At 59.4% G+C, this 25,335-nt stretch overlaps 1 protein-coding gene across 18 annotated transcripts in view; it reads right to left on the reverse strand.

Annotated features, from left to right (window-relative positions):
* The window catches only part of CAMK2B (calcium/calmodulin dependent protein kinase II beta), a 72,030-nt gene extending 51,414 nt beyond the window's left edge, over positions 1–20,616 (reverse strand). For all 18 annotated transcript variants that reach the window (XM_062179498.1, XM_062179497.1, XM_062179507.1 and 15 more), the window contains exon 1: positions 20,544–20,616. In XM_062179498.1, the coding sequence (XP_062035482.1) occupies positions 20,544–20,608 (65 nt within the window). In that variant the 5' untranslated portion in view covers positions 20,609–20,616. The remainder of the gene's footprint in view (positions 1–20,543) is intronic.
* Positions 20,617–25,335: the final 4,719 nt, after the last annotated feature.

The raw sequence follows: 25,335 nt of genomic DNA on the forward strand, positions 1-25,335 counted from the left end.
GGCAGCTAGACTGGGTTGAAAAAAAGACCCAATTATATATTGTCTACAAGAAATCCACTTTTAATATAAAAATATAAATAGATTAAAATAAAGGCATGAACATTACTCTCAAAGTGATCTACAGATTCAGTGCAATTCCTATAAAAATTCTAACAGCCTTTTTTCTTTTAATTTTTTGCAGGCAGAACAACTTATCCTAACTCAAAGAATCAAGGGGCACTAAATAGCCAAAAACAATCTTGAAAAACAGTAAAAGATTTGGAGGACTCACATTTGCTGATTTCAAAATCTGCCACAGAACTACAGTCATCAAAACAGTGTGGCATCGGCATAAGGAGGGACAGACAGACCAAGGACTCCAAGAGCCCCGAGAGAAACCCTCCCGGGTGTGCCCCACTGATTTTCAACGGCAGAGCCAAGACCGGCGCACAGGGATGGAACGGAAAAACTGGACAAACACATGCGGAAGAACGGGGCTAGACCCTCATCTAACAAACTGAGAACGGATCACAGAGCTGAACTTACGAACCACAGAACGAAATCAGCGGACATCCTCACAGCATCCGCCTTGGCAAGGATTCCTTGGATCTGACACCAAAGTGCAGGCAACAGAAGACACCAACTGGGGCCAGCGCTGTGGCGCAGCGGCTTAGGCTGGCACGCAGGACGCAGACTGGAGTGCTGCTTCGATCCCAGCCGCCTTGCTCCCTGCTAAGGTGCCCGGGAAGGCAGCGGAAAGTGGCCCAGGTGCTTGGGCCCCTGCACCCACGTGGGAAACAAGCACGGAGCTCATGGCTCCTGACTCCATCCCGGCCCCGCTGCAGCTGTCACAGCCACTTAGGGAGGGAGCCAGCAGACGGAAGATCTCTGTCTCTCTCTCTGTGTCTCTCTGGTGCTCTGCCTTTCAAGCAATAAAGCTTTAGATTAAAAAAAAATAGATAAACTGGACTTCACCAAAATGTGAAACTTTTGTGCATCAAGGGACCCTACGAAGAAAATGCAAAACATCCCAGAGAATGGGAGGAGACATCCGCACTCCATACATCCGATAAGGGATAAATATAGGCGAACTCCTAAAAGTCAACAGCGAAAAGCAAACACGCCAGTGCGAAAATGAGCAAAGAACGCGACGAGGCGCCATTTCTCCAAAGGACTGCAAACGGCCAGGAAGCAGAGGCAAAGACGCTGACGTCGAAACCACACCGAGACACGGCTTCAAACCCATCAGGGCGACTCCTGCGCAGCACTGCCTGAGAAGCTGGAAATCACAAGTGTTGGTGAGGTTGTGGAGACGTTGGAACCCTCGCGCCGCTAGTGGGAATGGAAGGTGGTGCAGTCGCTGTGAGAAACAGCTTGGCAGGGCCTCCGAAAGTTAAACATAGAATTACCGCACAAGCCACCACTTCCACTCCTAGGTGAAGCCAAAGCAACTGGAAGCAGGGAACCAGAGACGCTCGTGCCAATGCTCCCAGCAGCGGGAGCCGCGGGCGGCCAGAAGGCAGGAGCAACTCAAGTGTCCACCGACAGGGGAACGCACGGGGTGTGGCGCACACATCCGGGAGACTAACACGCGCCCAGCACAGGTGACCTCTAGGGGCACTGGGCTAAGGGAAAGAACCCAGCCACAGAGCAGCCATACTGCGCGGTGCCTCTCACACAAGGTGGAGCACTCACAGCAAAGCGACCCGAGGCTGGGACAGGGGAACTGGAGTTACTGTGGACTGGGCCAGAGTTTCAATAAGGGAGATGAGAAGAATTCTGAACCTGCTGGTGATGAGTCCTGCACGCCACTGAGCTGTGCACTGGAAAGTGGCCAAAACGATACAGTTCTACTGTGTGAATGTCATGCACGAAAAAAACTGAAAATTATAAGTATAAAGAATAAACCAGGGGCCGGCGCCATGGCGCAGTGGGTTAATCCTCCACCTGTGGCGCCAGCATCCCATGTGGGTGCAGGTTCTAGTCCCGGTGCTCCTCTTCCAGGCCAGCTCTCTGCTGTGGCCCAGGAGGGCAGTGGAGGATGGCCCAGGTGCTTGGGCCCTGCACCCACATGGGAGACCTGGAGGAGGCTCCTGGCTCCTGGCTTCAGATCGGTGCAATTCCAGCCGTTGCAGCCATTTTGGGGGTGAACCAACGGAAGGAAGACCTTTCTCTCTGTCTCTCCCTCTCACTGTCTGTAACTCTACCTCTCAAATAAATAAAATAAAATCTTTTTTAAAAAAAGAGAATAAAGCAGAGGAGCCCAATCAGAATCTAAGTTAGTGAGATATTTGCACAAATTAGGGGAAAGGAGAGCTTGGACAGACAGTTCTTTGGCTGTTTCTGGTCTCTGCCATGTGTGATCCTGAGAAGAATCTTCCTCTGTCAATGAGGATGAGAATAGTCTCTTCGTAAAAGTCAAGAAACCATGCACAGTCTGGTGTCCTGTACACACGCAATAACCGTGCAGCTGTGATTATTTGTAATGGTTAAAAACGTAAGTTTCATGTTTTGTACATTTTACAGATTATACAGGATGGAGAAAGATATACCACGCTAACATTGAAGAGAATAAAGCAGGACTAGGGGCCGGCACTGTGGTGCAGCAGGTTAATGCCCTGGCCTGAAGCACCAGTATCCCATATGGATGTCAGTTGGAGACCCAGCTGCTCCACTTCCGATCCAGCTCTCTGCTATGGCCCAGGAAAGCAGTAGAAGATGGCCCAAGTGCTTGGGCCCCTGTACCCGTGTGGGAGACCTGGAAGAGGCTCCTGGCTCCTGGCTTCAGAACGGCACAGCTCCAGCTGTTGTGGCCAATTGGGGAGTGAAACAATGGATGGAAGACCTCTCTCTCTCTCTCTCTTTCTGCCTCTCCTCTCTCTTTGTAACTCTTTCAAATAAATACATAAATAAATCTTTAAAAAATAAAAAAATAAAGCTGGACTAGCTATATCAGAATCAGACAAAGCAGACTGCAGATCAAGAGCCACTGCCGGGATAAAGATACACATCGGGGGCAGGCACTACGGTGCGAGGGTGAAGTTAGCGGTCCCGCGGAACACCCACATCCATGTCAGAGGTCATTTAAGTCCCAGCTAGTCCACTTCTGATTCAGCTTCCTGCTGATGCACTTGGGAGGCAGCAGGCAATGCCCAGGTACTCGGGTTCCTGCCATCCACGTGAGTTCTGGGCTCCTGACTTCAGCCTGGCTCAGCCCAAGCTGTTGCAGGCATTTGAAGAATGAAGCAACAGACGGAATCTCTCTCTCTCTCTCTCTCTCCCTCCCTCCTCCCTCTCACTCCCATTCTACCTCCCTCCCTCCCTTTCAAATGAAACCAAAAGAAATATTTTAAAAAGAGATACAATGTTCATAATGATAAACGAGTTAATTTTCTCTGTGTGTGTGTCTCCCTCTCTCACTCTGCCTTTCAAGAAATAAATAAACCAAAAAAAAAACAGTCTGATATAAACACTCAATAAATGTTATCTATGATTATTTTAATAGCCAAAATGGTAAATATTATCTTATGTATCTTAGTACAACTTTAAAAAGTAAATGGATGGACAGATATATACCATGCTAACACTAACTAAAATAAAGTTGTAGTAGCTATATTAATTTCAGACAAAACAGACTTCTGGACAATGGAAATTGTCAGGGATAAGGACACAGAATGGGGGCAAGTATTTGGCTTAAGTCCCTGCTTGGGATGCCCACTTCCAGTAGTGGAGTGCCCGGCTCGTATACTGGCTACTCCGCTTCCAATCCCGCGTCCTGCTAATGCACACCCTGGGAGCCAGCAGATGACGGCTCAAGTGCTTCTTGGATCCCTCCCACCCACGTGGAAGACCCAGATGGCGTTTCTGCCCCCTGTTTCGTTGGCACAGACCTGGCATTTGGAGAGTGAACCAGCAGATGGAATCAATCAATCTCTCCCCACCCCTTTCTAATGAAATGAAATTTTTAAAAAGATATATAGTGTTCAAAATGATAAAGGAGTCCGTTTTCCAAGAAGGGGTAACAATCCCAAACGTGCACCCAAATACATGAGGCAAAAGCTGATGGGAATGGCAGGAGACACAGGCACACCTGCTGTCACCCCAGGAGACTCAGCACCCTGGGCCAGAGCCGGGCAGAGCCAGGAAGGGCAGAGTGAACTCCCCGGCATCACCGACGCCTTCACAGCCACAGAAAACACACGTTCTTCTACAAGCGCTCGAGCCATCTTTCACGGCTCTCCCAGGTCTCAACAGAGAGCTGGGTCAGAAGTGGAGCAGCCAGGACTTGAACGAGCGCCCATATGGGATGCCAGCACCATGGGCTAAGGCTTAACCTAATACGCCACAGATCTCCACCGCACATTTAAGGAGGAAATCATAGCAATTATATAAAATTTCCTTCAGAAAACAGGAGCAAAGGGAATACCTCCTAATTCATCCATCAAGGCCAGAATCACTCCAGTACCCAAACCAAAGATAAAGACATCACAAGAAATATATAGACCACTATCCTTCATGAACACAGTGGCCAAAATCTTCATCAAACATTACTTAATTCAGTCCAACAAGGTATAAAAGGAACCATGTACCATGACCAAGTGGGCTTTATTCCAGGTATGCAAGGCTGGTTAAACCCTCAGACGGGTTCCTGCAGCCCACGTGGGAGACCTGCACTGCCTGCCTGCCGCCCAGCTGCAGCCCCAGTTTCTCTCCTTTCTCTCTCTGTCTTACAAATAAATAAATAGTGATTTGTTCAAAATCAATGTGATCCATCACATGAAACGTTAAAGAAGAGAAGTTGCATCACTAGATGCAGAGAAAGCCCTGGACCAAGGCCCACCCCTTTTCATGATTAAAATTCTCGGTGAACTACGACTAGAGGGGGAGTTCCTCAACCTGATCTAGAAAGATCTACAGAAGAGCTGTGCTTGACACCAGATTCACGGTGGGCAGCTCGGCATCTTCCCGCTGAGATCAGGAACAAAGCCAGAGTGTGCACTTCCACCGCTGTGATGCAACGCCCTGGTGAGTGCCCAAGATGGGAAGAGCAGTTAGCAGCTGAGCTAGAACGATCTTTGCTGGCACGTGACATGTCTAGGTCAACAATGTCCACAACAACTAAGACCCTCCTGGCCCTGAGAAGCACCCAGAGCACGGAGCGGGACACCAGGTTAGCAGACAAAGGTCACTGCTTTCTTCCAGACCAGCATGGACAGCTGGGATTTGAAGTTTACAACACAGCACCGTTCACACCAGCACCCCCAGGACGGAAACACGCAGGCTCCAGCCGAACAAGACAGCGTCGAGATCTATGTGAGGGAAACTGGACCTCTGACGAAAGACAGCAAAGAACTAAACAAGCGGAGAGAAATCCCCACTCCTGGGCAGGAAGACTCACTGCTGTCACAGGCCCGGTCTTCCCACGTCTCCGCACGGGGACCTTAATGCTCTCCCAGCAGAAACCCCGGGGAGCTGTGCTGTGTAAGTTAGCAAACCCACTCTGAAGTCTGTGTGCGAGGCAAAGGACACTGAAGAGCCAACACAACGTGGAAGGGAAAGCAAGCCAAGTCCGGGGTCTGCAGAGACCAAAGAGCAGCGCAGTCCTTAACAGTGGTGCCTGGAAAACCGGACACTCGGACACAAGCTCGGATCTGACACAGATCTCACACGTTTGACAAAAAGGAGCCGAAGTAGATCACACACCTAAATGTAAAAATGCAAAACGACAAAATTCCTGAAAAAAATAATATAGGAGGGGGCGGGCTTTATGGTGAAGAGGGCTACAAGCCACGGCTTGCAACGCTGGCATCGCATATCGGAGTCCCTGCTGCTCTGCTTCCGATCCAGCTGCCTGATAATGCCCCTGGGGAGGCAGCAGAGGATGGCCCAAGGGAGGGCTCAGGCCCCCGCCCCCTTCCCCACCCCTGCTGTGGGAGAGCTGGACGGGTTCCTGGCTCCTGACTTTCGACTGGCCCAGACCTGGCCATTTCAGGAGTGAACCAGTGGTTAGAAAACCTCTCTCTCTTGGGCGGCGCTGAAGATAGACAGAAAGAAAGAAAGAAAGAAAGAGAGAGAGAGAGAGAAAGAGAGAGAGAGAAAGAAAGAAAGAAAGAAAGAAAGAAAATCTCTCTCCATTGCTCTGCTTTTCAAATAAATAAATATTTTAAAAATACATGAACCAAGAACCCCTGCATTGAAACCACAGGCCCAGTGCAGCACCAAGAAATGGTGCCTCACCGGTGCAGCTGCCAACGCCAGGAGACGCCCTGAGGCAGCCCCGGCCTCTCCAGAGCACAGGTGTCCCCAAAGAATGGCTGGCCCCTCCAGACAGCATTCCCGAGGGCCCGCCCGCCCTACCAATGCAGTCTCCTAGGGACAGACAGCGCCTTCCTGTGAGGCGGAGGAGGCGGGGACAGAAGAATGACCCAGGAATCTGAGAAGGGGGGGGAGGAGGGGGGAGAAAGAGGAGGAGGGGGAAGAAGAGGAGAAGGAGGAGGAAGGGGGAGCAAGAGGAAGAAGAGGAGGAGGGGGAGGAGGAGGAGGGGAGCAGCAGCAGGGAGAAGAGGAGAAGGAGGGCGTGGACAGAGGAATGGGGCGTGCACAGCGCCCGCCCCGTTCCTGTCTCTCAGTGGCGTCACCCAGCTCAGCTGCATCCTTGCAGCTCCTCTCCTGCCTACACCTGGAGGCCCTGGGGCCCTTCCAGGACTGAACCACCCACTGGTGACCACACAGCGGCTGTGGCCCTCAGCCGTGGTCCTCGGCCCACACTCTGGCTCCTGCTTCCTTCAGTGGGCAGCCCAGGGTGCTCCTCGCTGACCTGCACACGTGTGCACACCCGCTCCTCCCCACACAGCCCACGGAGATGGGGGTGCGCCCTTGTTCCGCCCTCTCAAGTGTCCCTTCTCTCGGCCCCCAGCGTCCAGCAGGCAGCTGTGCCAGGACAAGCCTGTCCCAGGACGGGCGTGGTGTCCAGACAGGAAGGCCAGGTGGGCTGGAGGAAGACTGGAAGGCTGGTGGGGACACAGGGACTGGCACAGGCCCTGCTGCCTGTCACCTCCACCCCCTGCCTCTCCCTTGGCCGTCGTCCCCAGGACCTGTCCAGCTACCCTCCCAGGGCTGGGTCCGCAGGGACCCGGTCACAAAGGCAAGAGGTACAGACGAGGCACCAGCGGCCACCTTGCACGCACAGCCCCTGGCAGCCCCTCCCCATTGCCCAGCCAGCCTGCCTCCATCTCCTGCCAGGCAGGTGGGCCCTGCGGGAGCCTGGGTCTGGGACAGCTGCCTCCCTGGGCCCAGGCCATGCTACTGGCCTGTAGGGAAAGGGGACACAGCCACTGTGCCCTCAGGAAGTCCCCAGACCCTGAGCTCCGAGCCAGCCAGAACGGAGGGGCCGCCCAGGTCCCCGCGTCCCTCCGCAGAATGCGGAGAAGCCACGCCTGGGGACAGGCCCTGAGTCAAAGCCACGCCCAGGGACAGGCCCTGAGTCAAAGCCACAAGGGTCACAGCAGAGCCAGGCCGGAGGACGGAGCCCGGGGCGGGGCTGCAGGGCGGTCTGTGCCTGCGCGGTTCCCTTCCTGCAAGATGTGCGTCAGCGTACGTGCATTCCAAGTCAATCGGACTCCCTCCTCTTAGGTTCTGCTCTCGAGGAAGGAGAACAGACTTGGGAAGTGTCCGCCGCGTCCGCCCACGGGTGAGCGCTGTCACGGGGTTTCCACTGCGCCACACGCGGGGCCGGTAAGGACCCCACCCGCTGGTTCCCAGGGCGCTGGAAGCCAGTGGGACGCCGGGTGACGAGTCCTGCCCCGGGGAGGAACCCCGCGGCGCGTCTCCGTGGGTCCCTCACAAGGGCCAGGAGGTGCCGGTAGCCCCGGCGTCCCCCGTCGGACGCCCGCGATGGAGCAGCTCGCGGAGCCATCTCCAGGAAGGGGGTCCGGGCAGATGCCACAGTACAAGCGCACCCGGAGGTCGTGTCCTGGGGGCCTCCCACTGACCAGGCCAGAACGCAGGCCAGGGGTGCCGGACCAGGGGAGGGGAACAGGACAGATGAGAAGGTTCCAGAGACGGGTGGTGGCAATGGCTACGCAATGATGGGAATGGGCTGAACGCGGGAACTGGGCACTTGACAATGGCTGCAGCGGGACCCAGCTGCTCCACGCATCCCACCCCGGAAAAGGAGGGTGGCTAAGCAGCCGCGGCGCCAAAGCCCTGCGAAGCCTTGGCACTCTCCCTGGAAACGGCCCTGCCACGAGGCAAATCAAACCTTAACCTCTGCCAACCGCCAAGAAAAATCCCGAGGGAAACAATGAACGCTGACTCCGGCCAGAAATCTGGGGGCTCGAAGCAATGGCCGCGGCCGGCGCCGTGATGCAGGGGGCAAAGCCACCGCCGGCATCCCACGGGGTGCCAGTTCAAACCCCGCTGCCCCACGTCGCTCAGGACACACAGACGCAAGGACAAAACGCAGCGGGGCTGAGGCCGCCGGGGAACTGTGGGGAGCACCACAAACGTGGTCTGGCCAGGGCTCTGGCCAGGTGGGGCCAGGTGACAGGGGCACGAGAGCAGCGGGTGAGACAGGGGTGGGCAGCAGAGGGCTCGGGCCGGGCAGGAGGAGACCAGGCTCTGCCATTCATCTCCAGGAGAGACCAGGACCACTGTGGGGGCTCAGCCTCAGATAGGGCAGTCCTAAGGGACACTCAGGACAGGACGTGGCAGCCTTCGGGTGACATCTGGAAGGACATTGGTCTTAGCAGCAGGACCCTCTGAAAGGCGGCCCCCAGAGTGCAGTGGCACAGTGGCCGGGCTCCGAGCCTCACTCTGCTGTGCAAGAGACAGGAATGGCAGGGTGGGGCCGCTTCTCCAGGTGGCTGGTGACCCCCGGGAGGGGCCCTGCACCCTGGTCCCCAGCAGGAGCCTGCCCACCCCAACCCCTCCCAGCGTCTGGCCGGAGCCTGGCTCTGAGCTAGGGTCAGGCAGAGGCCCAGGGAGCGGCTAAGTTTAGCGACACAGTCATCAGGCATGCACCCCACGATCCAACCGCTCTGAGGAGGGGCTCCGCGGCTGAGGCTGCCCTGGGGGCGGTGACCCGGCCAGAACCACCCTTCTGCCAGGGCCACCCTCGCCAGGGCCACCGGCTGGGCCTTGGCAGTCACTTCCGCTGGGATCCAGACATGGGAGCTTTTGTTCCCCAGGCAGGTTTCACCTACTCTGGTTTTTAACGTCCTGATGGAAATGCAGTGCAGACGGCGGACGCCTCGGCGTGCAGCGCGGAGGCCTGGAACGCACGTCACCCGGTCTAAGTGTCAATGCTTTCTTCCCAGCCACGAGCAACCTCTGGCTTGCCAGCCTCACCCAGCTCCCTTCCTGCCCCTGACAAACTCCATCCGTGGGGATCGTGTCCCGCCAGTCTTCTGCGGCTGCTCCTGCAGGCAGTGTGGCACGTCTGTCTAGGCCTGGGTGGTGGTCCACGTGCCGCTGCACCACGCTTTCTCCAGCCACTCATCGGGCAAGGCCCACGGCTGCTTCTGCCCCTGGGTGCGTACCCGGCGGTGGATCTCCGAGGAAGCGCCCTGAGTACCCCCAGCACGCACGTGGGAGGGGGGCGGGGTCTCGTTGCTTTGGACGCTTCTTGTGCACCACTGGCCCTTTGCATGTCTTCCAGGAGAAACGCCTGTTCAGGTCCTTTGCCCATTTTTTAAAATGGAGTTGTTTCTTTTCTTACTGTGAGGTGGTAAGAATTCTAAAAATCCCCTGAATACAGATTCCTTACGAGGTCCATGGCTTGCAAATCGCCTCTCCCTCCCGAGAGGCAGAGGCCGCCTTTTCACTTTCTCGTTGGTGCCCTATGAAACAGGGAAGTTCTTCTCCCTGATGAACTCGTTGTCTACGCATCTGTTTCTGTTTTTCTTCTGCTGCTTGTGTTTTTGGTGTCATGGCTAAAACAGCCACTACCCAACCCGAGGTCCCTAAGATGTACACCTACATTTGCTTCTAAGCATTGCACGGCTTCAGCACCCGTGTTTAAGTCTCTGCTACATCTCGGGATGCTTTTTGGATCTGGGGTCAGGTAGGGCTCCAGCTTCCCTCTCTAGCATGTGGTCCCCAGCTGTCTCTCTGTGGAATGGACCATTATCCTGTCACCCCTGAGTTGTCCGGGCGTCCTGGTGAAAGCCAGCGACTCTGGATGCACACATGAACTCCACACGCATCCTACGGCGCTGAGCTGTGTGTCCATCTCGTGTCAACGCCACACGGGCTCAGAGGCTGCAGCTGCGCTGTCGATTTTGAACAAGGGAGGCGTGAGTTCTCCAGTTTGCTCTTCCAAGACTGTGTTGACTCCTCTGTACCGCTTGTATTTTCCCGGGAGTTCTAGGACCCGCCCATCAACTCCGGCCAAAAACGCAGCTGGAGTCTTTACAGGCTCCCCCTGGAGCGCCCTGTCACCTTCATGACAGCAGGTCTCCCCACTGACGGGCTCTCTTCCCATTTATTTAGGTCTCCTAATTTCTCTCAACAATCTTCAATAAACAAATCTTGTAGTTCTTTTGTTAAATTTATTACAAGGAATCTTATTGCTTTAGATGCTACAGTAAATAAAAAATGTTTTCCTAATTTTATTTGAAGAGTAAATATTGCTATCGTTTAATTAAACGCAATGAACTTTTGAATATTGATCTTGCAACTTCGCCTAATTCGTTTTTTGGTTCTAATGGTTTTTAGTGGATTCTTTAGGATGCTCTACATACAAAATCATGTCATCAACAAGCAGAAATTATTTTCCTATTCCTTTCAAGCCTGGTTATGTCTTCCTCTTCCCTAGCTGCTCTTCCTCGAACCTCTCATCCGTGTTGAGCGGAAATGGACAGAGCAGACATCCTTGTATTGTATCTAAGCTCAGGGAGTTGGGAAAGTTAGTCTTTTTTTTTTTTCAGGATTTATGTAATTTATTTGAAAGGCAGAGTTGCAGAGAGAAAGAGGGAGGGAGAGGGAGAGGAAGAGGGGGAAAGAGAGAGAGAGAGAGAGATCGATCTTCCATCCACTGGTTCACTCCCCAAATGGCTGCAATGGCCAGGACTTGGTCATGCTGAAGCCAGGAGCCAGGATCTTCATCCGGGTCTCCCACGTGGGTGCAGGGGCCCAGGCACTTGGGCCGTCCTCCACTGCTTTCCCAGGTGCACTAGCAGGGAGCTGGATCGGCAGTGGAGCAGCCAGGACTCAGACCAGAGCCCATATGGGGTGGCCCAGCATTGCCGGCGGCAGCTTAACCACCACACAACGCAGCCCGAAAGTTAGTCTTATGTAGAGATGTTAGTTGAGGTCTTTTCATAAATGTTTTTTTTCCAAGTTGAGAAGTTCTTTTTTCTTGGTGTTTTTGTTTGTTTCTTCATTTTCATTTGGTTGTTTTTTGTTTGTTTGGTTTTTGGTTTTTGGTTTTTTTTTTTACCATGAAAGAGTGTTAGATATTTTCAAATGCTTCTTCTGCATGTGTCGAGATGGCCTTAGTGTCTTTGTTTACTTAGCCAACTGGTATATTATATAGATTGATTTCTTAAAAAGATTTATTTATCTGAAAGTCAGGGTTACAGAAAGCGAGGGGGGAGGGGAGAGATGTCTTCCATCTGTTGGTTCATTCCCCAGATGGCTGCAGAGCCAGGACTGGGCCAGGCTGAAGCCAGGAACCAGGAGCTTCTTCCAGATCTCCCACATGGGTGTCAAGGGCCCAGGCACTTGGACCATCTTCCGCTGCTTTGCCCAGGCTGACAGCAGGGAGTTGGGGTAGGAAGTGGAGCAGCCGAGACACGAATCGGCGCCCATATGGGATGCCTGCGTCCCAGGTGGCGACTTCACCCGCTGCGCCCACAATGCCAGCCCCTTGTTCCCGGGATGGATCCTTCTTGTTCACAATGGCTTCTCTTTCTCACGCAACACTGCATTTGATCCTCACAAGCAATCCTCTCGGCAGTGTCTGGAGTCCGACTTTGGCAGCGGGGTGGTGCTCGCTTCATAAAGTCGGTCGGGAGGAATTCCCTCCTCTCCCGCCCATGGGGAGGGTTTTGAGGATGGTGTTGGTGCATCAGGACTGCCCGGAGGTTACCTGGACGCCATGTTTTCTCGGGGCGGGGGTGGATTTCGGGACCACTCCTCCAGTCTCCACTCAAGTTCTGATGGATTTTCTGTTCTCTGGAGTCGCTTCCAGCCACCTGCGTCTTCTGAAGGGCTCGCCCATGCGTCTCCAGTGTCCAGTTTTCGTAGATAAAATTTTTTAAAAATTTATTTGAAAGGCAGAGCTACAGAGAGAGAAGGAGAGAGAAAGAGAGAGAGAGAGGTCTTCCATCCGCTGGTTCACTCTCCAAATGGCCACAAGTGCCAGGGCTGGGCCAGGCTGAAGCCAGGAGCCAGGAGCTTCTTCCGGGTCTCCCACATGGGTGCAGGGGCCCAAGGACCTGGGCCATCTTCTACTGCTTTCCCAGGTGCCTTAACAGGGAACTGGATCAGAAGTGGAGCAGCCAGGACTCAATCCAGCACCCACGTGGGATGCCAGCATTGAAGGCCGAGGCTTAACCTGCCATGCCACAGCGCCGGCCTGCAGGTGGAAATTTGTTTCTGGAAGACCTCAGCGACGCTCCCTCCTCCATTCCTGGCCTTAGCCCTTTGCATCTCGTCTTGCTCCTGGCCTCCCCGCGCTCACTTGGCATTCCCTTCCTCCACACCAGCACTGCCACGTCTCTTGGCTGCTCCCAGCCGTGTCCTCTGTCCACCCAGCACATGGCTCCCTCTCCCCACCGCAGAAACACCGCAAGGGCCGTGCCGCCTGGGCACCCAGGAAATACCTGGCGCAAGTGCTCCACTAGGCTGTGGAGGAGCGAATGAGCAGGGACGACCAGGAACTCAGACGGTCCGGACTGGCACGTCCCTCCTCAGACGTCAGACCAGCACTTCCCTCCTCAGACAGTCGGACTGTCACTTCCACCCTCAGATGGTCTGGACTGTCACTTCCGTCCTCCAACGGTCAGACCGGCACTTCCATCTCAGACGGTCGGAGCAGCACTTCCACCCTCAGACGGTCCGGACGGTCATTTCCCTCCTCAGAAGCAGCCTTTACAATGGGAAGGAGCCAAGTCCTTGGGCGCCTGCACCCGCATGGGAGACCAGGAGGAAGCACCTGGCTCCTGGCTTCGGATCGGTGCAGCGGACCGGCCGCAGCAGCCACTGGGGGGTGAACCAACGGCAAAAAGGAAGACCTTTCTCTCTGTCTCTCTCTCTCACTGTCCACTTTGCCTGTCCAAAAAAAAAAAAAAAAATGGGAAGGAGCCAACAGCAAAGGGTGACCTTGACGCTCTGGCCTGGTGACCCCATCCAGCTGTCGCTGTTGTCCCAAAACCACCAGAACCTGGACCGTGTCTGGCCCAAACCAAGACACGCAGCATCACGCGCACAGCAGGTTTCAAAGGCTTGTCCAGAGAATGTAGAACGGTGTAATGCAAGCCTGTGGACGACTGTCTCTGTGTCCCCCGAAGTGCGTCCGTGGAAAGCTTGGGCCCCGGCGTCTACATTAATGGTCAACGGTTCGCAGATAAACGTGGACACCGAGTGCCTCGTGGTGTGAAGCTCAGGCTTTTGGGATGCGATTAGGTTGGAGCAAGCTGCTGGGGTGGGGGGAGGGGCCCACGCACCTCTCTGCTTCCCTGTGTGGCCTGTGGCCCCTCGGGATGCGCTGTGCCACCCCCACACTGGTCAGGTATCAGACCCGTGGCACCCCGATCCTGTGAACTTCCAAAACCGGACAAGGGACCCCCTTCCTGCCTAAGTGGCTTCTCTCCCGGGCATTCGTTGGTAGCGACAAAACGCCGACCCAGGCACACAGACGCCCTTGTATGGACTACGTGCTGAAATCATGCGTTAGGTACAGGTGAAATAAATACCTTAGTCAAGTTCCCTCTACCTGTTTCCTTCCACTCTCCTTTTAAGTACTAGAAAACATTTATTTTATTTTATTTATTGGAGAGGCAGAGAGAAATACAAACAGGGAGAGACAGAGCAGGCTCCCATCTGCTGGTTCACTCCTCAGATGCCTGACGGCTGGGACTGGGCTGGACCAACGCCAGGAGCAAGGACCACAGTCCGGGTCCCCGTGCAAGTGTTGGGGTCCCCAGTACTTGAACCATTAGCAGTACACGGACAGGGGTCAGGAGCTGAAAGCAGGCACTCCAGCGCAGAATGCAGACATCGTAACTGCTGAGCTAAGGCTCACAGGAGGAGAAAATTCTACATCACACGTGCGGCTCCGCTTTGGGGCCACATTTCATTTTCTCTGGAGAACACTGCTGTGGGCGGCTATGGCACTGGATGCATGGAGAACGAAGACAAATTCACAGCGGGGCTCCTACAGAACCAATGGGTGTAAAAGGGCATGGGCAAGGGCGAGGGTGAGAGCGAGGCAGGGTGCTGCACCTGCAGGGACCACTGGCACCATGGGGAGCAGACAGAAGCCCTGCTGCCCCATCCCCCCGGCTGGGGTGGGGCCTGGACACCTCCCAGGGGCCTCCCACATGCAGCGCAGGCCAAGAATCACTGCCCGGGTGCCATCTTGAGCTGACCTGCCTCCTAAGGGGGCCCAGAAACCCCCCCCCCCAACCAATGGCCTGGGTCGAACCCCTGGGCTCTGCGGATGGGGCTGGAGCCCGACACATGTGGACAGACATGACGTTCTGGGAGGGGAATTGAGCAGAGCACAGAGAGCCTCTCGGGGTGCAGCTTCGTGACAGCTGGGCCTGCATCTCCCGGGGGCAGGGGTCCCCAAGGACCCCCCCCCGTTCAGGATGGGTGTGCCACTGCTCCGGGAGGCAGTCCTGAGTGACCCAGGCTGTGTCACTGCACGGGTCCAGCCTCCAGTGCAGTGCTGCTGGGATGTGCCCGACCTCAGGGGGGCTCCCGGCAGAGCCCCCAGCCCCCTCCCCGAGCTCATAAGCTGAGGAATCAGGCACCGTGGCCTCCCAGGCAGCCGGCTCTATGGCTTCTGCCTCCCACGCGACATGTTCCTAAGTCTTTGCCCAGCTACTGCCAATCTGTTCCAGAATTCAACAAGCGCTTGTCTTGGGCGAACAGAAATCCCAAACTTTCATGATTTTAGGATCATTATCCCAGCTTGTAAAGGCCCAGGTGTGCTGACAGCTGAGCCTGGGGTTCAGTCTGTGACCAGCCCAGGAGACCAGGGCCACCCGGTGACCCGGCAGCTAAGCAACGCCACCCCCACCAACAAAGGATGCTTTCATTTTAAATAAATGCAGATCTTATAAAAATGAATAAAGGACATATTTCTATGTGCTATGCCAACATGATAATTTTGTTTAAAACTGCATTGATACATAATGCATTTTTCGTTCTGTCTCCACGAACACAGTAACTCACAGCTGTAAAAAACGCTTCACGAGTGATCAGATCAGATGCCAGCCTTGTGGGGCAGAGAGCGGGCATTAACGTTTTTCGAGAACATATTTGGAATCTCCAGAAAGCTCCCGTCCCTTGCTTGGACCCCCGAGTGGGCATCGGGGATCCAAGCATCTGCAGGTTCTCCCAGGGCAGACACCACGCACCTGTCCCCACCTGGTCATTTCCATGAAACCACCTGTGAACCCCAGGGCCTCTTTGCAGGCTGTGAACAGACACGGGGCCACCCCACTGGGACGCTTCTGCAAGAAGCCACCCTCTGTCCCTGGGAACACGTGCCCTTCGGTTCCTGGGGGGGGGGGGGGGCCTGGACCTGGGCCAGCATCCACCTGCACCTGCCTTCGCTTCCTCTCGACAGCCCCCACCTGGCCACTCCAGGAACACAGCCCTTCCTGCCCAGGGTTCGAGCCACAACCCCCTGACCTTCCAGGCTCTGGTTTCCCACACAGGGTCCCGTGATCCTGCCACACGCATCACAGGGTGGGTCCCACATTTTGGGGTTCAAAATACACAGATCTGTTAAGAAACCCTGCAATGCTGAGCGACAGAAGAGATTGGTGTGGGGGGAGGGGGAGAGGCATGAAGTGCCCAGCGGACACTGCAGGGAGCACACGCATGGCGGCTCCACATGTGTTTTAAACTCATACGCGTGTGTTGTGCATGTCTGCGTGTGCCCCTTCCACCGCCATCCACACACACAGTGCAGGCACCTCTGAGCGGTGAGGGTCCCTGACCGTGCCGACACACGCCGTGTTGCTTGGGTGTTGTCTTACAAAGAGACCACATTGCCCCTGGTAAACTGTTCAATAAAATCAAAACGCGCATGTCCTCAAGCGAGGCCAGAGATTCGGCTGTCACAGAGAATGGACGAAAAGGCTGTGACGTTTCACACAGGGGAGCCGTGGGCAGTGCCCCCCGGCTTGGAAAACACAAACACAGCCCGGCCGGCCACCAGCTGCGGGCAGGCGCATCCAAGAGCCTAGGAGCAGAGGGGACCACAGTGGAGCAGCAGCGCTTGGGAAGCACAGTGCGGAGAAGGGTCGAGACCCCTGAGGGGGCCAGACGTGGATCTCAGAGTCGCTCTGACCCTGTGCGACCTCTGCCGGCTCAGGGTCTCTCCAGGCCTGAACCCTGGCAATGACCACAACACCCAATCACAGACGGAATCAGCGCCATTGAGGTGCTAGCGACTGTCACCAGGAGGGAAGGAGTCGGGTAGCAAGCACGAGGTATATTCTTAGCTCTCCACCAAAGTAGGTTATGGTATAAAAATACCAGTACATAGTAACTCAGCCAGCCCCACGGCCGGCAGCCTCGCGCGGGCGCCTCCTTCCTAACTACCCTCATTACCGAGTCAGGGCCAGAGCCCGGTGCACCCACCCCTCCGCACACGGGGAGGAGACCCCTGGGGCCAGGGCCTGGGGACACAGCTGACCTGGGCAGGGGGCCCCGCATGAGAGATGGTGTGGGGCACCGGGGACAAGACAGGAGTTGGGGGGGCAGGGTGTGCGGGCACCCGAGGGAGCGCAGGCGGCTGGCTGGGCGGCCCAGGAGTGAGGGGTGGCGCCTGGCACGCTCCGGGAGGCCAAAGGCAAATATGGCACTTCCTCCCCCGCCCGGGTCCCCTCTTCCTTGGCAACCACTCTCAGAGCTCGGCAGACCCAAAAATCGATTTGCTCTGAACGTCCTCAGTTTATCCATTAACCACCCAGAGGCCACGCCCCAGCCCAGAGCACAGCTCTCCGCAAGGTGGGCACGGTGACAGCAATGGGGGAGCCAGCGGCGCCCCGCCCGCCCATGGCCCGCCAGGCAGCCTGCTCCCTGGGGCTGGGGGAGCCCCGGCAGTGTCAAGGACACAGCAAGGTCAGTTCTGGGCCCATCTGAACTCGGGCAAGCTGCCCGCCTTCCTTTGTCTCAACGGGCAGTGGGCGGAGGGCTTCCTGGGCCGCCAATCAAATCAGACCTCTTGGCGCTTGTCTGGGTGTTGTTTCACATGGGTCACAAAAGGAGCTCATGGACCCCAAAACTGCAACCGATGCCCCAGGGAGCTGCTTCCTCCCATGGAGAGCATCCACACTTTCAGGACACAAGGGCTCCCCAAAAGGAAGACATAAAAATTCACACCACGTCTTGCCCAGCATTTACCATCCAAGTCCAGGGCCTGCAGCACCCCAACACGCCTTGGGAGCACCCCGGGCCTGCAGACCCTTCCTGGGAGGCACGCCGAAGCAGCCCTCACGCCTGTGCCAGCAAACACGTGTGTGCTGCTGTCCGCACTGGCAGAGCGCAGAAGCAATGGCAACCTAGATTCCCACCTGGAGCAGGCCGGTGAGCCCAGTTGCCTCCAGGATGTCACACGGGGCACCCACGGCTGGGAGGGCCACGGCTGGGGACCGAACGACACCCGCCTTTTCAGAGAAGGCAACGCTGCACGGAAAACACATGCAGGAATCCCATACGCAAGCCTCGGCTGTGGTCCCCGCCGCGCCGTGCAGCTGCGCCCTGAGGAGCCGCGAGGAAACGCACAAGGCACAAATGTGCGACAGCAGCCAGGGGCCACGGGCTCCCTAACGTATTCGCCTGTAATACTTCACTTCTTATAACTTGTGAGAAAGGGAGAACTCAGCGAAAATGGCAAAAGATGAACAGTTTGCAACCTGAGCAGGCGAAGCACCGGCATTTCTTTTATGAGTTCTGGTATTTTCTGAATTTTGAAAAATCTACAAGATGTAAAACCAGCGAGACCCACACTGCAGGGTCTGCACCGCCCAGGACGTCCCTGCTTCACTGTGCGCCTGGCCCTGGGGTCCCTGGGCTCCAGGCAGCTTCGGTTCCCTGCAGGGCTGGACACTGAAGGGCACGCCCACAGCCCCGAGGCGGGTAGGACCCAGGGCACGGCCCCCAGGGCACACCCAGGAGCAGAGGCGGAGAAAGGACAGGGCAGGAGAGGGAGAAGCCTTCGAGCAGCCACAGGCCCGTGGCCCAGCCCATCCACCAGCAGGGGCAGCGGGCAGCTCGGCGCGCCTGACTGGGTGCCAGGGCTGCAGCTTTAAATAAACTTGGACCAGTCCACCTGGGCTGGGAGGCAGCACCAACTGTGCCCCGGCCAGCCCTGTCAACAACCAGCCAGCATGGCCGCTGCGGATCTCGCCTGCACGACCCGGCCCCCTCCCCACACACTGCCAGACCCCATCTCCTCCACCCTCTTCCCTCCAAGGCCCCGCCCCAGCAGACATTCCCCTGGGGCCAGATAGGCTCCACAAACGTGTGCTGGGCTGAGCTGACCGCTGCTGGCTCAGACGCCCCCTCTCGTCCCAGGTCGCTGCAGGCCCCTCACATCCGCACCCACTCCCTTCCAGCCGCTCCTCCTGCCCACCTGGGGAGCAGTGAGCGATTCCAGCCCTCACCTGCCCCCCTCCAGGGGAGTCAGCCCCAGAGACCTCTACTCTCAGGGCGGCGGCAGCTGCCGATAACCAGTTGCTGCTGGGACGGGAGGCTGGGGGCCGGGGGACCCAGCCAGCCCGAGCTGCGGCCAGGGTAGGTGGCCCATGCCACAGGGAAGACGGGAGACACGGAGTGAGCCTGGGCTGGGGCCCCCCGCTCGCCAGGGGCTGCCCTGGCAGATGCCCAGGGTGAGGGCCTGTGTGATACCGGACACAGTGGAGGAGAGGCCACGAAGGTCCCTGGAAGTGACCACTGCCCTCTTCCCGGGACAGCCGGCCACCTGCCTGACCCACAGCGTGGAGACAGCGCCAGGGACACAGGGCAGCGGGCGGGTCTGAGCACCACTGGGTCAGACCCAGGGCTCCCATGGGAGGACCCTCAGCCCACCCAGCACCCCCTTCCTCTCTGCCTCCGGCCCAGCCTGCCCCGGAAGGTTGTTCCTTCCAGGGCGGCCCTCCACATGCAACAGGCCTCCGCCAAGGGGTCCTGAGCTGCCCCTATCCCCTCACTTCCACCCTAGGCCGCCCCCAGGCCTGCTTGACCTGGGGCGTCCCCACGTGCAGAGAGAAGCGAGGAAGGCGCGCAGCTGCTCCACAATTATCAGCCATCAGCGTCCCTCGCCCACCACAAGCTTCCACCAGGCGCTTTTTTAGTAAAGGGGAAAAAGGATCTGCCGCTGCATGTGTAAGAGAAATCTCGCCAGCGCCCCCACCCGCAGGAGAACTGGGGGAGGGCGGAGAGGAGGGGGGAGGGGAAGGACGGCCCGGCGCGATCCGGAGTTCTGAAGCCAGCCCGAGGGGTGCCAGGCGCAGCCACCTTGGCGCACGGAGGGGGACCTGTGGGGCTCCCTGGCCTCTGACCTGAGGGGCAGAGCGGCTCCTGGAGACCCCAAAGCAGGGCACGGCTCGCCTGGCGGAGCGCACGGTGCGTCCAGGGGCTGGGGCACCTGTTCCCAGGAGGCCCCACCTGCGCCTGGCCATCACGGCCCCTCGCCGCCTCCGGGAGCCCGAAAACAACGCTCCCAAGCCCAGCCCCAGGAGCCGCCCGCGCGGGAGCCCTGCCTCACCCCTTCATCCCCACCCTTCATGACCTGACCCGGACTCCCTGACCTCGCCCCCTCCTCCAAATAACTGTTTCCAGAAGAATCTGGGGGAAGATCCTCCCTGGTTCGCCGGGGGCCCACGCAAGGCTGCTCCCACGCCGGCAACCCGCACGGAGGGGGCCACGCAGGAGCAGGCGCGGAGCGGGTCCCGCCGCCCCCGCCGCCGCCGCCCGGTGGGGGTGGGGACAGCGCGCCGCGCGGGGGCGACCCCCGGGGCCGCTGCCGGCCGGACTCGGCGCACCAGGCCCCGCGCCCGCCCCCGCGCCCGCCCCCGCGCGCCCCTCCTCGGTGACCTCCCAGCCGCCAAATGCGTCACGTCTGCCCCGCGCTCGGGGGACACCTGCTGCCGCCCCCGCCGCGCGAGTCCAGAGCCCCGGGCCCCCGGCGCCGCGCTGTGCGGCGCCGGGCCCGGGGTCGGGGTCGGGCCGCGCGGGGCCGCACGCTCCGGCCGGGGCCCGGAGGAGCCGGGGGCGCGCCGGGCCGCAGTGCGCCCGGGGCCGGCGGCGCCGAGGCTCCAGCGCCCCAGGGGCCCGGCCCTCGGGGGCCCGGCCAGCGCGCGCGCCTCGGCTCTTACTTGCCAATATCCTCGTAGAGCTGATACTCGTCGGTGAAGCGAGTGCAGGTCACCGTGGTGGCCATGGCGGCGGCGGCGGACGGGAACGGCGTGCGCTCGGCTGCGCTCGGCGGCGGCGACTCCGGCTCCCGCTCGCGGGCACGGCGGCGACACGGGCGCGGGCGCGGAGACACCTCGGCTCGCGGCGCCGGGCGGGGGCCGGGCTGGGCTGCGCGCGCGGCGGGCGCACGCGAGATCTGCTCGCTCGGTCCCCGCCAGGAGCGCGCCGCACACCTACGCGGGGAGGCGCGGGAACGCTGTCGCCGCCGCCGCCGCCGCCGCCGCCGCGCCCGCCCCGCCTGCTGCCCCCAGCACGCGCCGCACCCGCGCCCCGCACACGCCGCTCCTGCGCTCGCGCCGCGCCACACCCGCGCCCCGCACCTGCACCAGGCCCGCGCCCTGCATTCACACCGGTGTCCTGCACCCGCACCGCGCCGCACCCGCGCCCCGCACACGCTGCTCTGCACCCGCGCGGTGCCCTGATACAGCACGCTAGCACGCACGCCGCCCCTGCACCCACATTGCACCGGCTCCTGTGCCCCACTCGCGGCCCTACACATACACCCACCCTTATAGCGGTGCCTTTCGTCCGCACATGTGTCTGTCGCAATACATGCGGCCGCACCATGAACCTGGACACGCACCTATGCCCTGCACCCACACTCTGCACCCACATCATGCCCACACACTGCATCTCTCGGGCAGCATCCGCACGGCCACGTTCTGCACTCCCACTCGCACATCCTGAACCCGCACCTGAACAGGGCCTGCACCCTGCACCCACAGCCTGTGTCTGTATCGCGCCCCCCCCACACACCTGCGCTGCACCCACAGCCTGTATTCTGTGCTGCACCCACACAGTGCCTGCACCCATGCTGGCTCCAGGACGGCTCTCAGTGGGAGCCCAGCCTCCTCTCAACACTGGAGGCCCCCAGGCTCTGACAGCAGAGGACACTGAGGCCCGTGTGGGGGCCCTGGCTCCTGCGCTGCCCTGACAGCACTCACTGCTCCACCCCCCCCGGGGGGGGGGGCGGTGCCGCCAGAGCCCTCCTGCTCAGGCTCCCTGGGGCCACATGCATGCCATCCGGTCCCCTCTGCCGGGACTGCCTGGCGGGCCCATCACTGGGGCACTAGAGCCAGGGATGACAGGATGGCCCGAGGACATTCCTGCCCCGTGCTGCCCGCCCCTCACTCCCACACTCCTCCAGGACCGTGGGCTGAGGCTGGGGCACCTGGATTGGAGGTTCTGGGAGGTTTGGAGTCCAGGTCATGGGCTTTGAGTCAGAGGGACAGAGGCTGCTCTGTTAGTGATGCTGGGGTCCTGGGAGGCCAGTCCTCCTGCCCAGCTAGTGGGCACATTCGCCCTCCCCAGGTCTGCTCCCTTGCTTGTCCCTGCTGTGGCCTGGAAGAGGAAGACCAGAGAGTGGGTGTGCAGGGCAGCAGGGCAGGGGCGGGGCCCACCAAGGGCAGGCACCCAGGCTGCCCTGTGGAACTGGAGCTTCAGGCACCCCGCCCCCTCCTGAGGCCACAGGACCAGGCCATCCCCTGGAGGCTTGGAGGAGCGTTTCCAGCACCCATGGATGGGGCCAAGCTGCTGGCCTGACAAGACCCACATTCTGAGCCTGTGTCCCCTTCTCGACTGGCGGCCAGAGCCAGCAGCCCCAGAGCCCCGGCACCTGCGACCCCAATGCAGCAGCAGAGGAAGCGGCAGCCAGGGACCTCCCAGCCGGGACGCGGAGCCCTGGCCACGAGGCTTAATGGACAGGGACACGCAGGCGACAGGCAAGTGCAGGTCCCACCCGGAAGTCCCCGGCTGGGGAGACAAAAAGGCTGGCTTTGACCTCAGCAGGGAAGGACAGCCTGTCAGTGTGCATCCTGCCAGGCCAGGGGGCGGGGAGCTGGGGGTCCCCACAGACCTGGCTCGGGTTTGCTCTGGGGCTTGCTTTCCACCCCACAGGAGCGTCCCCAGCACCTGCTGGCTGCAGCTGCGTGGCGCCCGGCTGACCTCTGGACGGACGCAGGACACACGTGAGTCCAATTAGCAATCAGACAGAGCCACACCGCACCGCCCGAACGTCAGGCCTCTGCAGGCTCCTGCACAAACGTACATCCCGCCGGCGCCGCCGTGGACTGCGCTCCGTGCCTCTCACGTGCGTTCCCTTACCCAGTTCTCCAGCAGCCCCCCAGGCACCTGTATCCATGTCCCCGCTTCACCAGGCACCGGAGACACGGCAGTGGGCATGGCTGGGGCACACACCTGCAAACACAGCACGCACACTCGTTCACAAACACACGGCACACACGCTGACACGGTTTCCCACAGGCAGCCCTAGGCCGGGGGAAAGCAGCTCCCTGGGAGGTCTTTTGCGAGGTCACCTTGTAAAAGGCGGGACCATGGTTACACAAGATATGGGGGTCCCCCAAGGGTGTGACCTGAGGACCACGGCAAACTCCACTCCTGCTAGCCCCTGGGATGCTCTGGCAGTCCCTGCTGGGGGCTGGAAGGGTTGAGGCGCCAGGGGCTTGCCCCTGCCAGCCTTGCCCCTGACCCCGTCACAGAAGAGCCCCCTCGTACCCAGGCCCACAGGGCGCCTGCTCTCCCTAGCGCAGCAGAGACTAGGAGAGAGAAGGCTGCCAGACCCCAGGGGCCCTCTCCTCCGGCTTTGGCTCTGAGGGCCCTTCCCCAACTCCCAGGAAGGGCCCCCTGCACCCTCACCCCCACGTCATCACTGCCTCCCCCTTGTCCTGGCTCGCTCGCTCACAGGAGCGTAAGCGAGGAGGGCTCTCCCTCCCAGGTGGCAGCTGGGGCGGGTGTGGGGAATATCAGTTCTGGGAGGTTATTGTTAGGACAGTCACCATGGCAACCAGCATCACCTCTGCAGAGCCCAAAGTGCTGCACATGGGGCCCGTTCTCCCTAGGAGAGCCACGGCCTCCAGGGGCTGCTGTCACGCGGGGACGTCACTGCCACTTCTCTCAGGCCTGGCATCTGCCTGGCAGAGCAGGCGCTGGCCCCCAAGCAGGAAGACCCTGGTCCATCAATCCCAATCTCCCAGCCCGGACATGGCGGCCTGGACAGGACCTTGAGGTAAGCAGTTGGGGTAGCAATGGTGACGGCGCTGCTGCTGCTGATGGCGCAAAAATGGCGACTGGTGATGGTGGCGGCGGTGAGCACGGTGGCACTGGCGGGGGCTGGAGCTATGATTTGGAACGCACTTATCACACGCTGGAGGGCACCATGAAGGTGCGCCTCGAGACAGGCACTGGCGCCGTGGTGAAGCCCCAGCTCTGCCTCCTGCTGATGTGGGTGCTGGGGGCCACAGGTGATGGCTCAGGTGGGAGGCTGGAATGACCTGGCCCACCTCTGACCGGCCTGGGCATGTGGGGAGTCTGGGTGGGCTTTTGTTACCTGCTTCCACGGACGAGGAACTGAAGCACAGAGGCTTCTACGTGGCTTCACGCAGGCCACACAGCCGGTACAGTGCTGGCACGCAGACTGCCGGGCTCCTAGCTGGTGTCTCTAACTGGCTCTGCTCCCTGCTGCCATTGCTGTGAGCCCGGCTCTGCCCCGGCGAAGACGACGGACGTGGCTGCCGCCCGTGCAGGGCTGACTCCCAGGGCCGACAGAGAACAAGGGGGAATTGTGGGGGAGCCACGTGCGTCACAGGTGGATCTCCAGCACAGTGACGCGCTGGAGGGTGACAGATGGCACCGTCAGGGTGGCCGTCCACGGGAGGCATTCCGAGGGTGGACACTCAGAGGTCTGAGGGCCAGAGAGCACGGGGAGGAGGGGCACTGGCAGAGCAGGGGGCTGGGCGGAGGCCCCATGGCCACCTCGAGCCGCTGCACGAAAGGAGAAGAGGGAAAGCCCGCAGAGCCTGGGACACTTGTCAAGGGTTCCTTTACAGAGGCCGCGGGCACCTGCGTCCTCCAAGGCGCTGAGCCACTTTGGGGACAGACAGGCAAAGCCATCAAGCCCTGGGCCGTGCGCGGTGCCTGCAGGCCTGGCTCAGAGTCTCAGCCTGTGCACACAGGTTGGGAACTCCCAGTCCGGCTGCTCCCTCACAGGCATCCGAGGGCACCACGCTGTGCCCAGGAGGGGCCACAGCCCTGGGCAGAGGCCAGCAGCACAGGCAGCCTCCTGAAGCCACTCCCAGACTGGGGCTTGACCCCAACCCCTGCACCCTCCCCAGGCCTCTGGCTCCTCCAGGCTTGTCCTGGGCCAGCCCTAGCCCCGGCCCCCGACCCAGGCACCTTTGCCCGCAGGAGCCATCAGTTCAGTAGGAACAGGCCCAACAGCCAGAAGGGTGCAAAGGGCCAGGCTTGTGGTCACAGAAGCTGACACCTGTGCCCTCCTATGTCACCCAGTGCAGCCTCCACCCACAGCACAAGAGTGAGCTCACACGGGAGGCTGGTGACACAGCTGGCATTCCCAGAGCAGAGCAGGGCCAGCGTGCATGGCAGGGGGCCTGGGAGGGGGTGGGGCTGCCTCTACTGACTGTTCCAGCGTCCGAGGTTGGCCTTGTTCCTGCTGCTCTGCCGTGGAGATCTGGCCACACCCTAATGCAAGCAGCAGGACCAAGCAAGAGAGGTGGACGCTGGGCACTGGACAGCTTTCTCCCACATGGCCCCAGGGACAAGGACAGCCCAGGGGCCGGCATCTGCTCCCCTGACTTCATGCAGGGAGACAGCGCCCTCTGCCTCCCCCCAGGCCGAGGGACCTGCAGCACTCAGCAGTGGTTCTAGGAGCTGCCT

This window comes from Lepus europaeus, chromosome 20, assembly GCF_033115175.1.
Source record: "Lepus europaeus isolate LE1 chromosome 20, mLepTim1.pri, whole genome shotgun sequence".
NCBI lineage: Eukaryota > Metazoa > Chordata > Mammalia > Lagomorpha > Leporidae > Lepus > Lepus europaeus.